Source organism: Cydia splendana, chromosome 18 (genome assembly GCF_910591565.1).
Source record: "Cydia splendana chromosome 18, ilCydSple1.2, whole genome shotgun sequence".
Taxonomy (NCBI): domain Eukaryota; kingdom Metazoa; phylum Arthropoda; class Insecta; order Lepidoptera; family Tortricidae; genus Cydia; species Cydia splendana.
In genome coordinates, this window is record NC_085977.1 from 889271 (window position 1) to 905724 (window position 16454).

At 47.2% G+C, this 16454-nt stretch overlaps 2 protein-coding genes across 2 annotated transcripts in view; one reads left to right on the forward strand and one right to left on the reverse strand.

Moving 5' to 3' along the window:
• The first annotated feature begins 307 nt into the window (after positions 1 to 307).
• On the forward strand, positions 308 to 3756 carry LOC134799351 (viral IAP-associated factor homolog). The gene is made up of 5 exons (XM_063771760.1): positions 308 to 444; positions 530 to 662; positions 2448 to 2676; positions 2990 to 3198; positions 3607 to 3756. The coding sequence occupies exons 1-5, from the start codon at positions 439 to 441 to the stop codon at positions 3717 to 3719; spliced, it is 690 nt and encodes a 229-aa protein (XP_063627830.1). The 5' UTR covers positions 308 to 438; the 3' UTR covers positions 3720 to 3756.
• Positions 3757 to 4436: 680 nt separating this feature from the next.
• Positions 4437 to 16454, reverse strand: part of LOC134799675 (uncharacterized) — a 70769-nt gene continuing 58751 nt past the window's right edge. Inside the window, 14 exon segments of the mRNA XM_063772114.1 lie at positions 4437 to 4565; positions 5183 to 5304; positions 5623 to 5794; positions 5966 to 6089; positions 8103 to 8243; positions 8338 to 8517; positions 8714 to 8893; positions 9090 to 9269; positions 9466 to 9645; positions 9842 to 10021; positions 10218 to 10397; positions 10594 to 10773; positions 10970 to 11149; positions 11346 to 11525. Of these exon segments, the coding sequence (XP_063628184.1) occupies positions 4476 to 4565; positions 5183 to 5304; positions 5623 to 5794; positions 5966 to 6089; positions 8103 to 8243; positions 8338 to 8517; positions 8714 to 8893; positions 9090 to 9269; positions 9466 to 9645; positions 9842 to 10021; positions 10218 to 10397; positions 10594 to 10773; positions 10970 to 11149; positions 11346 to 11525 (2269 nt within the window). The 3' untranslated portion in view covers positions 4437 to 4475.

Here is a 16454-nt window from a genome sequence, read left to right on the forward strand (position 1 = left end):
AATATTATAACTGACTAGGTTCTATGTTGATTATGAAACGAGGCCCTGAATAAAAACATAAACGTCAAATATTATTTGTCTATGGATTTGTAAGGCGTATTTCAAAATGTAACCATTAGTGAGTTTCTTGTGCAATCCTAGTCCCATAGCCTAGTCCCGTTAATACATAACAAACTAGCATAAAAAAGGTACAATTATCTGTGCCTTTGTGTCACTAACATACGATTCTTTCCTTGCTCTAGTCTTGAATGCTTGAAATTGAAAATTCTTGACTCTTGAATCTTAATCACAGATCTTAATACTCGATTTGAGTTAACCTATCATGGTAAAACGCCTTATCAAATTGAGTCAGCCGTCTGGTGTCAGATTTCTTGGTATTGAATTATTCAATAAATAAACACTGCTTATTTCAGACAAAAACAACTAAAACAATTCACAATGCAGGTAAAGTACAGCATTAGCTTTCTTTCTCAACTGCTGTTTATTATATTACGTTGCAGTTGAATCGTAAAACAATGTTTATTTATAGAACCCAAATGAGGATACAGAATGGAACGATGTGCTGCGTGCAAAGGGTATTATTCCACAAAAAGAAAAGGAAGTCACAGAAGATGATATCGTTAACATGATCGAACAAACGATACAGCAAAAACAGCAAGAAAGTAAGTGTTTCATACTCTATACTTTTAGGAGTTTTAGGTTAGTCACAACTGGTGCATATTACCATAAATTATAACTGTATGAGACTTTCACAGACGTGATTTACTCGCCAACGTAATTGTAACGTTATAAATGACTGACCATAGTTGTGGGTTAAGCACGAAATCCTTGGGGCAGTTATATGTGACGTCCCACGGTCAAAGGTACCTTATGGCGGGTATGGAGTTATGCATACCCCAGTAATCTACAATAAATAAGCTATCGATAACACAATAGATCAACCTTCTAGGTTGCGTAGTTACAGAGATATGATTTTTTGAAAATAATGTTGTGAAATGAGCAACTTTACGATAGAGAAGTTTTAAGTTTAGCCGCCTAAAAAACTATGTTCCTGAAGTAAGTTACATAGTTGACTACAAATAATAATGCCTTATATATCTGAGATTAAAAAAATATTGCGACTTGTTCTGTAATGCAAATAGAAACTTTTGATATCGACTGATTTATGTGTATACTAACCAATCTCTTGAAAATAAAGTTTTATTTCATTTTCACGATTGATTGCAATGAGCTCTCAAGATTTAAATTTTATCTATTAGAAAACGACACTGACAGACAGTTTAAGCAAAAAACAATACCGATTTAGAGGTGAAAATGTATTTTCTGACTTTTTCATATAAAATCACAAAATTGAATATTTTTACTTTTAATGTGACACACAATCAATTTTTCTGAGCACATATGAAAGAAATTCTGTCATTCAAATGAAATAAATCCTAAAACCCCAACTAAATACTATATTTAACCCCTTATGCCACTTTAAACTTACATAACAATAACAGTATTTGCTCCATACATTTACGAAAAGGTACCTTATGGAAATAAATCTAATAATACATCACTACAAAATATCAATCATATTACAGTTTATCTTTTATGAATAGAAAATATTAATTTACATTAAACTGCCCCAAATTTAATTAGTTCTTCGTCATAATAATCTTAAAAAGACCAATAATTTGTATGTAATGAAAAGGTACCTTGTGATTAAGTTACATGATGAGGCATGATGATGATGGAACAGTTAGGATAAACTAATAATATTTTGGGGTTAAGATGGTATAAATCGTCTATTTCTTATCAATAATATATTTCGGTTGCTATTGAAGATAAGCGGCATTGAGGTTCAATTACCTCAGATATTCCATAAGGTAATGCGTCGGGTATTGGCATTTTTCAGCAAACCAATGGCTGATTTACTGCATGCGACCAAACCAAATGAAGATTATTCTAGTTAAGAAAGACTTGACGAGAGTAACTTTGGTATAATAGCAGGCTACTTGGATTTGTGATGTCGGTCTATGTACGGTTATAATATTTGCGAGGCGCCCCAACCAGAACTGAAATTATCAAATTAGTTTTGCAGAATGCTAATACAGTTCTCTACCAACCTTCTTTTCCCGTATTGACTAGTTTTTTTTGGGAATTTTCAATCTTTTTTCCATAAGGTACCTTTTCTACTAAACTCTGAGAAGACATTACTAAGCTTATAACTAACTTATAACAAAAATAAAAACAGGTAAACAAACGTTACGCATTAAGGTTTCAGATCACAAAATAAAAAAAAATTGAGCATTTTTTCACCTCTTTACAAAACATTTCATATCTCCGAAACTAGAAACCCTCATAAGGTACCTTTTCCCGTGGAACGTCACATATTATCCCATGTTACTCTTTGTACTTACGAAACTTATTACGAAAACGTCACCTATACTGATATTTTACAGAGGATAAGCAGTTATCAGAGTTGGACCTAGACGGACTAGATGAGCTAGAGGACTCTGAAGATGAAGCAGTATTAGAAGAATACAGAAGGAAGCGCATTGCGGAGCTAAAACGGTTAGCAGAGAAGCCAAAGTTTGGGGATGTACGGGAGGTGTCGGGGCAAGACTATGTGCAGGAGGTCAACAAGGCTGGGGAAGGCATTTGGGTGGTCATCCACTTATACAAACAGGGGTGAGTTTTACATAATGGCAAAGAATAACAGAGTCGGGTAGAGTGAGCTAATAATCTCCAATTTAATTCTGGATAATGAAAACAACCTTAACACGTTTGGTGGTGGTACTTACGGTCATAGCAGTACTGCTACATCTTAGTTTAAATTTAATTGACAAGTACCGCCACTGAATGTGTTAAGATTATTTTCTTTTTAAAACTTATTATTGGTTAATTATAATCTATTCTAAATTCTCATAAAAGCTTATGGAGAGTAAAGTTATTCTTTAAATCTATTTGAACAGAGTATACGTAATTTATGTATTTTTTTCAGTATCCAGCAGTGTGCCCTCATAAACCAGCACCTCAGAGAGCTAGCAGCCAAGTACCCGTACACAAAGTTCCTGAAAGCAATAGCGCAGACATGCATCCCCAACTTCCCTGAGCGGAACCTGCCCAGCGTGTTTGTGTACTTCGAGGGGGACATGAAAAAGCAGTTTGTGGGGCCACATGAGCTAAGAGGCACTGGACTCACATGTGATGGTAAGAGTTCACCTCAACTTGTCTGTATGTGATCCATCTTTTGCCCCTGTACTGAGCTATTTTACAATCTTGTAGTTATGTTTTGTCTTGGATGTAAATTATGCTAATCCCAAGTCTGATTATTGTAGTTATGCATGTCCTAGACATCACAAGACTTTGAACCCTCAAACGGCCAAAAAGTTTTAAAGACTAATTTTGGTTTTTTTATTCTAAATCATGTTGTTCTGGTTCACAATCATCCCATATTTTTGACTTCTCAAACTGCCGAAATATTTTGAACACTAGTGTTGGCTTTTATTACGTTCTCGGAACTCAGTATACTGTCCTGGACTACTCTAAACCTATTGTATTGTAGTCATGACCTAAGACTTCGCAAGATTAAACTTTACAATGATTCCTTTATTACAGAACTGGAATACATTCTTGGGCAAGTGGGAGTTGTGGACACCAAAATCAAAGAAGACCCTCGGCCTAAGATCAAAGACAAGTTGTTCCAAGACCTGGGCTCAAACGACTGGTGATCAGAGTGTTGTGTAGTGGACTCTTCAGTATTCTAAGCTTGGGGGCTATTCATAAATTACGTCATTTCAAATTAGGGGGGGGGGGTCTGGACATCGGATGATGGTAGCATGAAGTAGGAGGAAACGGGGTCATTTGAAGCATGATTTTTGGATGATGTTAGGGGGGGGGGGTCGAGAATCGTCAAAAATCGATGACGTAATTTATGGACAGCCCCTTGGGAGTGCAGGTTCGATTCTGTGCTTGGTATTAATTTATTTCATCTATTTTTGATTGAAAGTGGTATGGCATATATTTTGTTTGTACAAAGAATTTTGTATAATGAGATTTTATAAAGTAAATGTTATTTATATAAATAAAACAATGAAATGTATTCTAAGAGACTTTATTTTACAACAATTATATTCTTATCACACCTAATGTTCTGTAACATTTTCGTTACATTTATTTACAAGCAAGTTGAGGATAAATTGATATCATTTTATGGGTCATCATTGTTGTAAAAATGGCTTTTAATTTCTTTCCGCGTGTACAATATTGGACTTTATTGGACTATTCCCTCGACCGCCAAAGACGTGACGTCGCGCGCGGCTATAGCCATTGGGATCAACCTCCGTCCATTCCAACAAGGTTCACGATGATGCGCCGCACACGACAGGCGTTCAAAGGGTTAACTGACAAATCATAAACCTTATTACAAAAACATAAGGTCCACCATTGATCAGGAGGTGTTTGTGTATGGAGTTGGTGTTCGGTGTTCAGCAGCCTCGCTGCAGGTTGATGGCGGCCACGGAGCGCGCCAGGCTGGTCTCGACGGGCAGGCGGCTGCGCACGCCCAGGTTGAACACCTGACAATAACATCATATTAGTTTACCCACCTACATATAAGTACAATTTGATGTATAGTATAGTACAGCTAATATCAGGCGGATTTTAGGGGCTGGTGGCAAGTAAAAAAAACTCCAATCCAACGTGAGATTTAGGAGTCCTTAAGGCTCGACAATGTATAATTTGTTAGTAAATGTAAAGTAAAATGTGACTCCGCTTGCCCTCGCTGGGTGTTTGGCTGTATTTTACATTCACCCGCCCCACTAAACAAACACCGCAATCCACTACCGATACAGCTCTTACTGAAACAAAGAGCAAACGGCCGCCCGTATCTATAGCGAGGACCGTTTGACTCAAATCAATTACTCAATTACACAAAAAAAAAAAAAAAACATTCACCCGCCTTTTGAATGTAGGAATATCGTGATCGAACCGAACGTTAGTTATCAACTACACCAGAATCTCATTAAGTTAGTAAGGGAAGGGTATGCTCCATCCAGTAGAAGTAGTAATATAAACATAACGACAAACAAACACATTAGTGCATTTCATAATCCGGATAAGAATTGTTGATGGAGTTGCCATTGTCGGATACGACAATGAAGGGAAGAGAGAGATAAACATAAGGTATGAATACCTTGAGTAGCACTTTCGCGGCGTGCTCCTGCATGCCGACGACCAGCTCCGGCAGCTTGTCGATCACGGACTGCGCGACTTCTGGAAGTGATGAGTCCAAGCATTCCATGATGGCGTCTAGACCTGGAAGTTTGTTTGGAATTAGTCTTCTGAACGGCAGCCGTTTTAGTAGCTAAACTGCCAAAAAGGATTTATTGTTTCGCCGTATTCATCTCATTAGTCCGTTCGTCTCGGACATAAAAATATGGCCACCGCTTAGAAACCACAGAGGAGAATAGTAGACTAGTGAAACAAGCGAAAGCATTTATGATCGAGCTGAAAGGAAATGCTTCGCGTTCACTCGGTCAAAAGTACCTTTAGGGGGGTACTACATACATGTCACTAAAAAACAAAAAAAAGAAGAGAATACTTTAGTAAATGATCGCATGTTAAATGAGTTACCGGGTGTAGGGTCAGGGACAGCCGGCAGCAGCTTGGTGAGCAGGCCCAGCGCGGCCGTCCTCGTCACGGCGCCGGGCGCGGCGCACAGCGGCGCCAGCGCGCGCAGCAGCGCGGTGGCGGCGCCCGGCCCGCCCCAAGCGCCGCCACGACGGCTGCCCCATTGGTCGATTTCCTGTATCAAACAGAAAATGATAACACTTTGAACGTAGTGAAATGGCAGGAAAAAATACAGAAATACTATATAAAACTACAATCATCTTTTGAAAAGAAAAATGGGAATTTTAAAATGCATAAATAAAAATAATCAAAACTCTTCAAGTTATGTAAAGTACCGGTAAATTACCTGTATATATATGTGTAAATCGTCAGGAGGGTCTCTCCGTTGCAGCGCCATCATTGCTTGCGGCGGCGGCGCGGCCGAGGCGGGCGCCGCGCCGGGCTCCTCGCCCAGTGCGCTCAGGGATCCACTGTTACAAAACAATGTTGTAGCTCTCAATAAAGTCAGTGTAAAATCTATAGTTCTGTACAATGTGTCTAATATATGACAGTACAAATATAAGCTGAAGTGCAAATTGAAAATTTTATTGCATTTGTTTATGACTTATTTTTGTATGAACATAATTATTTACTATCAAACACCAAGTCCAAACAGTCAACAAGGTTTTACTTAATAATAAAATCGCCTGTTTATTATTATTTATTGTTTTAAAAATAATAGTAGATTGTTAACCAAGGGTTAACTCGGACTATTGGCGCTCTCACTGCGTTCGAGCGCCAAACTACCTCGACAGAAATGGGTGCCTTTCACCCGAGTTAAACACTCTACTTTTCATATCGAATGCGAGGAAACCAAACAAGACAAGGCAATTTCGCAAAATCAGTAATTGAAGTACCTAATAGACCTACGGCCATGATTTTTTTCCTTAGGACTTACTTGCAATCGGAGACTTTACATGTGTGAAGACCCCTAGCGAAAATCATTTAGATTGCAATATTTACGAAAACACACATTTTTTAAATAATGATTTGTTCATTATAGTATGAAAATGAGCGGGATTGCCTCTTACTTTTTAATTTTATACTTTTTCGTTCTAAAGTAGCTAACACACTATCGCACCGCACCAAGGTCATTGTGGGACGCACCCATAAGTAAGAGGGAGAAAGCGATATCGCTTTCTCTCTCTCTCTTATGGGTGCGTCCCACAATGACCTTGGTGCGGTGCGATAGTGTGTTAGCTACCTAAAAGCCGCAACAGATTACCGGACCGCACCGCGACCTTGGTGCGCCGCACCACGTAATATAACATAATAAAAGTATTTTAAATATTACATAACAATTTAATTTTATCTTGTATTTTATTTTATTTTCATGAATATAGTGCTAAATAACTTTAAAAACCAATTTAATATCGTACAAACGTTTAACTGTGGCTGTATAAGATTCTGCCTTTGCTCATTTACGCAAGTGTAAGGTTTAAAAAAATATTTTTGGTGTATTCCTTTTGGTTTCCGTCTTATGAAATCGAGTAAATAGAATTCAACGAATGAAATCAAAAATAAATTGTTTTTTCACAATTTACTTACATCATTTTTTATAAAAAAAGGATAAACGTGGGATTAGTAAAATTAAACAGTTACCAATTGTTCCAGGCGAGGAAATAAAGACACTATTTTTCCATTTTGTTTCCACCCAGTTGTTCGTGGGACGGGGCGCAGAGGAGTACACCACTTTTCTGCGCTAGAGCATAAACGTATCACTTTCTGCGCACCTTTTAGAACAACAACGACCCACTTTCAGAGCATGAGATATGAAATAGTAGATTGTACAACAAGGGCATAAAGTGACCCATTTTTACTCGAGGCAATTTTAGGTCTGAGCGAAGCGAAGACCAAAATAGTAGACGAGGGTAAAAATGGACATTTATGCCCTTGTTGTACACTCTGCTTTTCACTTCGATTGCGAGGAAAATAAAATTATATTTTTCACGGCAATTTACACCACGAAATTGTCGTAAAGCGAAAGAACATAATACATAACCAATTCCCGCCAACTAACTTCTTAATTTTTTTTTTAATTTTCAACATGTGATCAGAGTTTCAGACGCTTGGTTTTCTGCCAAGTCAAACATTTCGGAGTATTTTTGAACGATAATCGACTCCAATTTTATGTGATTTACTAAATTTAATGACAGAAAATACGGATTTTTAATAAATTGTAGCAAAAATAAAATAATATAACAAGCTTTGTCATCTACACAATTTTATTGCTCAGTAAAATTGTGCAATATGTTTTAACTGTTTGGCTGTTGAGACCGATTACCTTAGTTTTAGAAGAAAATTTTACTTTTATGCTCTAGAGCATAAAATGCGATTTTATGTCGTCTACGCACGTCATAAAGGTGCACTTTTTGAGCATGAGAAGTGAAAAGATTATTTAACCACACATATTTTGGCCTGACAATAAGATGAGTATGACTTACTGCGTGCGAGGCGGGCTATGCGCAGCGACGCGGCGCATGAGTGCCGCCACTCGGTGTTGTAGTGCCGAGTCACGGTCTCGTTCTCGCCCGCCGGCTGCCGCCATTTGTACGAAGCACTCCAGAATGTTCTGCACTTCTTCGCTGTATAGGAAATTACAGATTAGTAAAGTAAATTATTATTGTAACTTTTTTTACTCCAGCAATACACGTGTAATTGAAATAGGTTTAGCTTTACCTTGTATCAGGTCGTTGTAGTTCGTGATCAGGCAGCAGCTCCAGCGCGGACAGCAGATGCGCGCGGGCCGGCGCCGGCACCGCGCCGCGCAGCAGCGCGCCGGCCAGCGGCAGCGCGCGCGCGCCCACGCCCGCCACGCGCGCCCACAGGGAGCGCACGCCGGCTTCCAGTCTCCACGTCCTGCTTACCTAGTGTCAGGTCGCTGCAGCTCGTGGTCAGGCAGCAGCTCCAGCGCGGACAGCAGATGCGCGCGGGCCGGCGCCGGCACCGCGCCGCGCAGCAGCGCGCCGGCCAGCGGCAGCGCGCGCGCGCCCGCGCCCGCCACGCGCGCCCACAGGGAGCGCACGCCGGCTTCCAGTCTCCACGTCCTGCTTACCTAGTGTCAGGTCGCTGCAGCTCGTGGTCAGGCAGCAGCTCCAGCGCGGACAGCAGATGCGCGCGGGCCGGCGCCGGCACCGCGCCGCGCAGCAGCGCGCCGGCCAGCGGCAGCGCGCGCGCGCCCGCGCCCGCCACGCGCGCCCACAGGGAGCGCACGCCGGCTTCCAGTCTCCACGTCCTGCTTACCTAGTGTCAGGTCGCTGCAGCTCGTGGTCAGGCAGCAGCTCCAGCGCGGACAGCAGATGCGCGCGGGCCGGCGCCGGCACCGCGCCGCGCAGCAGCGCGCCGGCCAGCGGCAGCGCGCGCGCGCCCGCGCCCGCCACGCGCGCCCACAGGGAGCGCACGCCGGCTTCCAGTCTCCACGTCCTGCTTACCTAGTGTCAGGTCGCTGCAGCTCGTGGTCAGGCAGCAGCTCCAGCGCGGACAGCAGATGCGCGCGGGCCGGCGCCGGCACCGCGCCGCGCAGCAGCGCGCCGGCCAGCGGCAGCGCGCGCGCGCCCGCGCCCGCCACGCGCGCCCACAGGGAGCGCACGCCGGCTTCCAGTCTCCACGTCCTGCTTACCTAGTGTCAGGTCGCTGCAGCTCGTGGTCAGGCAGCAGCTCCAGCGCGGACAGCAGATGCGCGCGGGCCGGCGCCGGCACCGCGCCGCGCAGCAGCGCGCCGGCCAGCGGCAGCGCGCGCGCGCCCGCGCCCGCCACGCGCGCCCACAGGGAGCGCACGCCGGCTTCCAGTCTCCACGTCCTGCTTACCTAGTGTCAGGTCGCTGCAGCTCGTGGTCAGGCAGCAGCTCCAGCGCGGACAGCAGATGCGCGCGGGCCGGCGCCGGCACCGCGCCGCGCAGCAGCGCGCCGGCCAGCGGCAGCGCGCGCGCGCCCGCGCCCGCCACGCGCGCCCACAGGGAGCGCACGCCGGCTTCCAGTCTCCACGTCCTGCTTACCTAGTGTCAGGTCGCTGCAGCTCGTGGTCAGGCAGCAGCTCCAGCGCGGACAGCAGATGCGCGCGGGCCGGCGCCGGCACCGCGCCGCGCAGCAGCGCGCCGGCCAGCGGCAGCGCGCGCGCGCCCGCGCCCGCCACGCGCGCCCACAGGGAGCGCACGCCGGCTTCCAGTCTCCACGTCCTGCTTACCTAGTGTCAGGTCGCTGCAGCTCGTGGTCAGGCAGCAGCTCCAGCGCGGACAGCAGATGCGCGCGGGCCGGCGCCGGCACCGCGCCGCGCAGCAGCGCGCCGGCCAGCGGCAGCGCGCGCGCGCCCGCGCCCGCCACGCGCGCCCACAGGGAGCGCACGCCGGCTTCCAGTCTCCACGTCCTGCTTACCTAGTGTCAGGTCGCTGCAGCTCGTGGTCAGGCAGCAGCTCCAGCGCGGACAGCAGATGCGCGCGGGCCGGCGCCGGCACCGCGCCGCGCAGCAGCGCGCCGGCCAGCGGCAGCGCGCGCGCGCCCGCGCCCGCCACGCGCGCCCACAGGGAGCGCACGCCGGCTTCCAGTCTCCACGTCCTGCTTACCTAGTGTCAGGTCGCTGCAGCTCGTGGTCAGGCAGCAGCTCCAGCGCGGACAGCAGATGCGCGCGGGCCGGCGCCGGCACCGCGCCGCGCAGCAGCGCGCCGGCCAGCGGCAGCGCGCGCGCGCCCGCGCCCGCCACGCGCGCCCACAGGGAGCGCACGCCGGCTTCCAGTCTCCACGTCCTGCTTACCTAGTGTCAGGTCGCTGCAGCTCGTGGTCAGGCAGCAGCTCCAGCGCGGACAGCAGATGCGCGCGGGCCGGCGCCGGCACCGCGCCGCGCAGCAGCGCGCCGGCCAGCGGCAGCGCGCGCGCGCCCGCGCCCGCCACGCGCGCCCACAGGGAGCGCACGCCGGCTTCCAGTCTCCACGTCCTGCTTACCTAGTGTCAGGTCGCTGCAGCTCGTGGTCAGGCAGCAGCTCCAGCGCGGACAGCAGATGCGCGCGGGCCGGCGCCGGCACCGCGCCGCGCAGCAGCGCGCCGGCCAGCGGCAGCGCGCGCGCGCCCGCGCCCGCCACGCGCGCCCACAGGGAGCGCACGCCGGCTTCCAGTCTCCACGTCCTGCTTACCTAGTGTCAGGTCGCTGCAGCTCGTGGTCAGGCAGCAGCTCCAGCGCGGACAGCAGATGCGCGCGGGCCGGCGCCGGCACCGCGCCGCGCAGCAGCGCGCCGGCCAGCGGCAGCGCGCGCGCGCCCGCGCCCGCCACGCGCGCCCACAGGGAGCGCACGCCGGCTTCCAGTCTCCACGTCCTGCTTACCTAGTGTCAGGTCGCTGCAGCTCGTGGTCAGGCAGCAGCTCCAGCGCGGACAGCAGATGCGCGCGGGCCGGCGCCGGCACCGCGCCGCGCAGCAGCGCGCCGGCCAGCGGCAGCGCGCGCGCGCCCGCGCCCGCCACGCGCGCCCACAGGGAGCGCACGCCGGCTTCCAGTCTCCACGTCCTGCTTACCTAGTGTCAGGTCGCTGCAGCTCGTGGTCAGGCAGCAGCTCCAGCGCGGACAGCAGATGCGCGCGGGCCGGCGCCGGCACCGCGCCGCGCAGCAGCGCGCCGGCCAGCGGCAGCGCGCGCGCGCCCGCGCCCGCCACGCGCGCCCACAGGGAGCGCACGCCGGCTTCCAGTCTCCACGTCCTGCTTACCTAGTGTCAGGTCGCTGCAGCTCGTGGTCAGGCAGCAGCTCCAGCGCGGACAGCAGATGCGCGCGGGCCGGCGCCGGCACCGCGCCGCGCAGCAGCGCGCCGGCCAGCGGCAGCGCGCGCGCGCCCGCGCCCGCCACGCGCGCCCACAGGGAGCGCACGCCGGCTTCCAGTCTCCATGTCCTGCGACCAAACAAATACCACTATATCACTATGTTACTGTGACAATGTGCAGTTTCCAACTACCCTCCCCTTCCCAAAATCATAACTCACGTCGATCATCCGGGAACGCTCGGCAGAATGCGATCTGCCTCCGAGCTAGACACACATGGCGCGTGTGCGTCCCGGACTCTTCTAAAAGAACTCGAAAGTTTGAAGTTCTGCGCCCTCAGTGTCGTGTGTGCCTTCCGAAACCAAAGGCCCCCGAAACGCGAGTGAAAGGAGTGAACAGTGCACTGTAATTTGGACTATTTAAGGCGCTACGCGCTGTTTTTGGCCGTAAACTCCTACTTTATAGAGTATATATCTTATTAACGGTTCAACAAAAAATTATGTAAAAAAATATATATGAATCTACGTTTTGTGTACAACATTCGTAACGTTTGACTTTTTTCCTGTGACTTATAATTTTTCCAATAAAGGAACACTACGATAGGCCGTTTTGCGACTAACTTTGCCTATTTCTACTAAACGGTTTTTTCAATTAAAGTTATTTTTAAACTAAAACTAGTGGCTCTGTGAGCTGTAGACCTCGCGAGCAGAGCTTTAAATAACATGGTGCTAAGAGCTTTAAATATAGTAAATTAAAAAAAAACAATACGAAATTTATGTGTAAAAGAATACAAAAAGATATAATATCCCAGCATACAATTACTGGGGATCGAACCCAGACCCTCTGTGCAAACAGAAAAAGCGAACGTTTACAAACTGAGCCAAATAGTTCTTAGATGGGTTGACGAAATTTAGCTACTCCTTCTCAAATTAAAATTAGTTAAAATTAAATATCTCAATACCTCCGGAACCAGCGAAATAAATTTTCTGAATTTTTGGCCATTTAATCTATAAACATATCACAAAAAGAAAACACTCGTATGGTACCGATACCACTATTTGGTTAGGCGCCAGGCATCACGACTCCGCCATTTTTAAAAATTTCCAAAAACCGGATTGAAAAAAAAAATTTATTTAGTCATAAAATTCGGTCACAAAATTTCACGAGAATCGGTTAAGAATTGCGACCTGTAGAGGAGAACATCCGGACATACGAAAGCAAAATGCCCGAGTCAAAACGTAGACCTTCGCTTCGCTTCGGTCAATAAATGTTTTAGCCGACACTACAAATGCAACGTAGAATAATGTTAATCAATCAATTTTTTTTTAAGAAATCGAATATTTTTCAACATTTCGTGCATATACCGCTCGAAAAAGGCGTGGCCGGCAGTCGTGTGCTAGCTTTGAGACGAGGAGGCTGTATCGCTCGTCGCTCCGTGCCTTCCTTGTATTCTGCATGCTTGTGCTGAGCCCAAGTGCAATAAAATTGGAGTTATTGTGGCCAAAGATTAAATAACTGCAGAAAGTTGATTTGGTTGTGACGCGCTTTAGCGCGCGCAACACGGTATTTCGCAGCCTATTATTACGAACGTAATGACAATATTTCCACTTATGTTACGTTTTTAATGAAGTTCGATTCCTAAAAAATAATAATTAATTACTCAACATTGGCAATTCATATTGTAGGTATATACTATATAGTTTGATTCTTCTTCTTCGCCTAGCCGTTTCCCATATCATTTGGGGTCGGCTCTTCTCATTCTTTCTTCTTTCTTCATTTTTCGCCAGGCGTACTGTTCTGGGTCGTCGAGACATCTATTTACATTTTTAGGATTGTTACCTATTAAAATGATGTTAGTTTATTAAGTGGGGGTGAATAGGGGTATGGAACACCATCTTTACCATCCCAAATGCCATCCTCACCTGCCCGTGGTGCACCCTGCTGACCAACGAACGAGGCTCTGGCGACCGAAGCTCTGGCGGGATAACCAGGCATCTCTTTCAGCTTACAGGTGGAAATACCTGTTTCTCTTAGATTTAAACACCTAAAAATCATGGATTTTCCTGCTTTGTGTAGGCAGGTTTTGGTACGTCAGATGGCAATCGGTACTGGACTAATAAACCCAAAAAATAGCCAAATTCCTAGAAAAGAAAATGAGAAGGTTACATAATGCATCGAGTATGATGGATAGGGCTTCGCCGCAAAACGACGCGCAGACACATCGCCCTACATCTGCGAATAGTATGCTAGGGCTACCGAGTCATGGACGGGCTCGGCTAACGACGCTAGTCCAAAGTTGTAACCTGAAGGTCCGCTTCGCCACTCTTAATGTAGGAACATTAACTGGAAAGACGAAGGAGCTTGCCTCACTTTTTAAACGCAGAATGGTAGATTTTGTCTGCTTACAAGAAACTCGCTGGGCTGGATCAAAAGCCCGTAATATTGGGGAAGGCTACAAGCTCATGTACGAAGGCGCTAAGCATAAAAGGAACGGCGTAGGAATTGCGGCTAAGGAAGAACACCTAAACAACATCCTAGAGATCAATCGTATAAGTGACAGACTTATATCTCTAAAAGTACTGGTGGGAGGGGAAGTCCTAAATGTTATTTCGGCGTACGCTCCCCAGGTGGATTGTAGCCAAAACGAGAAGGATACATTCTGGGCCACCCTAGAAGGTACACTGCAGCAAATACCTACAAAGGAAACCATCCTGATAGGAGGTGACCTAAATGGCCATATTGGAGAATCAAACAGTGCATTTGAAAGAGTACACGGAGGTCACGCATACGGTACAATAAACGACGCTGGTAAGGTCATCCTCGCAACAGCCACAGCTTTTGATCTCGCAATAGTAAATTCCTTTTTTGCTAAGAAGCCAGAACACCTTATTACGTACAAAAGCGGTCAGACATCATCGCAAATTGACTACATCTTAATAAACCGAGCGTGCATTAGTCGGGTTACAAACTGCAAGGTTATTCCGGGAGAATGTGTCACTCCACAACACCGCATTGTTGTGATGGACATGGCTTTTAAGAAAATACCAAAGGAGAAACCAACACAAACTCCAGAGCTCACCAAGTGGTGGAACCTAAAAGGTGAAAAAATCCCGGAGTTCCGTCAACATCTGGCCAATCTTAAGGTAGACAATACCTTAAATGTTGACAGCACCTGGGAGCTCTTAAGCAAGTCCATTATAACTGCAGCAAATAAAACTCTCGGTCGCACCAAAGGGGGAAGAAGACATAACAGAGAAACTTGGTGGTGGACACAAGACGTACAGAATGCCATTCATGCCAAGAAAATTGCCTTCAAAACCTGGCAGTCCTCTCAATCCCCTGAAGATCGAGAAGCATACAAAATAGCAAAAAAGAGTACCAAAAAAGTAATAGCCATCGAACAGGCAAACTCACAGAAAAACCTTTACAGGCAGTTAAACACAAAAGAAGGCCAGAAGTCCATTTACAAGCTCGCGAAACAGCGATGTCGGAGCACAAAGGATCCTGCTAGGTGTAAAACCATTAAGGGCCCCAATGGTGACTTGTTATATAGGGATAGAGATGTCATAACAGCCTGGCATCAGTATTATAAACAACTTCTAAACCCTTCGCCAGCTGCTACACTGCTTCCGGAAATGGTAGCAAATGTAGGTCTTATACCTCCAATACAGCCACACGAGGTTAAGAAAGCGCTGCAAAGAATGTCCAACAAGAAAGCCGTAGGCCCTGATGGTATCCCGGTGGAAGCTTGGAAATGCCTACAAGAACATGGAGTCCTACTGCTTACCAATCTCTTTAATCAGGTGTTGTTCTCTTCCAAAATGCCAGAGGCATGGAGATTGAGCACTATAGTTCCGATTTACAAGGGAAAGGGAAGCAAGTACGAGTGCAATAACTACCGTGGCATCAAGCTTCTGAGCCACACTATGAAGCTTTACGAGAGAGTGATTGATAGTCGGTTAAGATCAGAGTGCTCACTATCAAAACATCACTATGGCTTCGTACCTGGCTTGTCAACTACCGATCCCATGTTTGCTCTAAGTACGATTGCTGAAGAATATCGCTCCAAAAAGAAACCTTTGTTCGTTGCATTCCTGGACATGGAAAAGGCATTTGATCGTGTCCCGAGGGCCACAATCTGGTGGAGCCTTCGCAAGAAGAACGTCCCCGAGCACTATGTCAACATCATTGCCGACATGTACAGGGATGCACGATCGATGGTGCGGACAGTGGTGGGTGAGACGAAACCAGTAGCGGTTACGGAAGGCGTTCACCAAGGCTCAGTACTGAGCCCCTTCCTGTTTTGCTTGGCTTTGGATTCACTTACCGAGGAGGCACAAGATACAGCAAAATGGACATTTATATACGCCGACGACGTGGCCATTTGCGCTGAAAGCCGTAGTGAGCTACAAAACGCCCTTTTGTCATGGAAACACCAGTTGCAAGCCGGAGGCTTAGTGTTGAGTGTTGCCAAGACCCAGTTTTTATCCCTGAATGAACCAAGCCCACGCGACGATAGTCCGATACCCATCGATGGGCAACTAGTCACCATGTGCGATCAGTACAAATATCTGGGTGGTATGATGCACATTTCTGGGGATATAGAATGCAACATTCAGCACCGAATAGCCGCTGCATGGCTGAAGTGGCGGGAAGTAACGGGTGTCACCTGTGACAAAAGAATGCCGGTCAAACTGAAAGGTTTGATATATAAAAGTATCATAAGGCCCGTACTGATGTATGGCAGCGAGACGTGGGCAGTTACGCAAAAGAACGTGCATACCATTCAAGTTGCCGAAATGAAGATGCTGAGGTGGATGTGCGGCGTTACCAGGCTTGACAAAATCCGCAACGAGTACGTGCGAGGCAGCCTGGGCGTGCGTGACATCGCCGACAAAATGCAGGAGAGTAGGCTGCGATGGTATGGCCACGTTAGAAGGAGACCACCAGACTACGTCGGAAATTTAGCACTGCGACTTTCCATCCCCGGTAAAAGAGGCAGAGGTAAACCGAAAACAAGATGGAAGGACGTAGTGCTAAAAGATATGATTGAGTGCAAA

Excerpts from the sequence above, each read along its gene's own strand:
- LOC134799351 (XM_063771760.1), top strand. Across the intron at positions 663-2,447 it reads ACAGCAAAAACAGCAAGAAA|AGGATAAGCAGTTATCAGAG; the intron begins GTAAGTGTTTCA and ends GATATTTTACAG. Across the intron at positions 2,677-2,989 it reads ATCCACTTATACAAACAGGG|TATCCAGCAGTGTGCCCTCA; the intron begins GTGAGTTTTACA and ends TATTTTTTTCAG.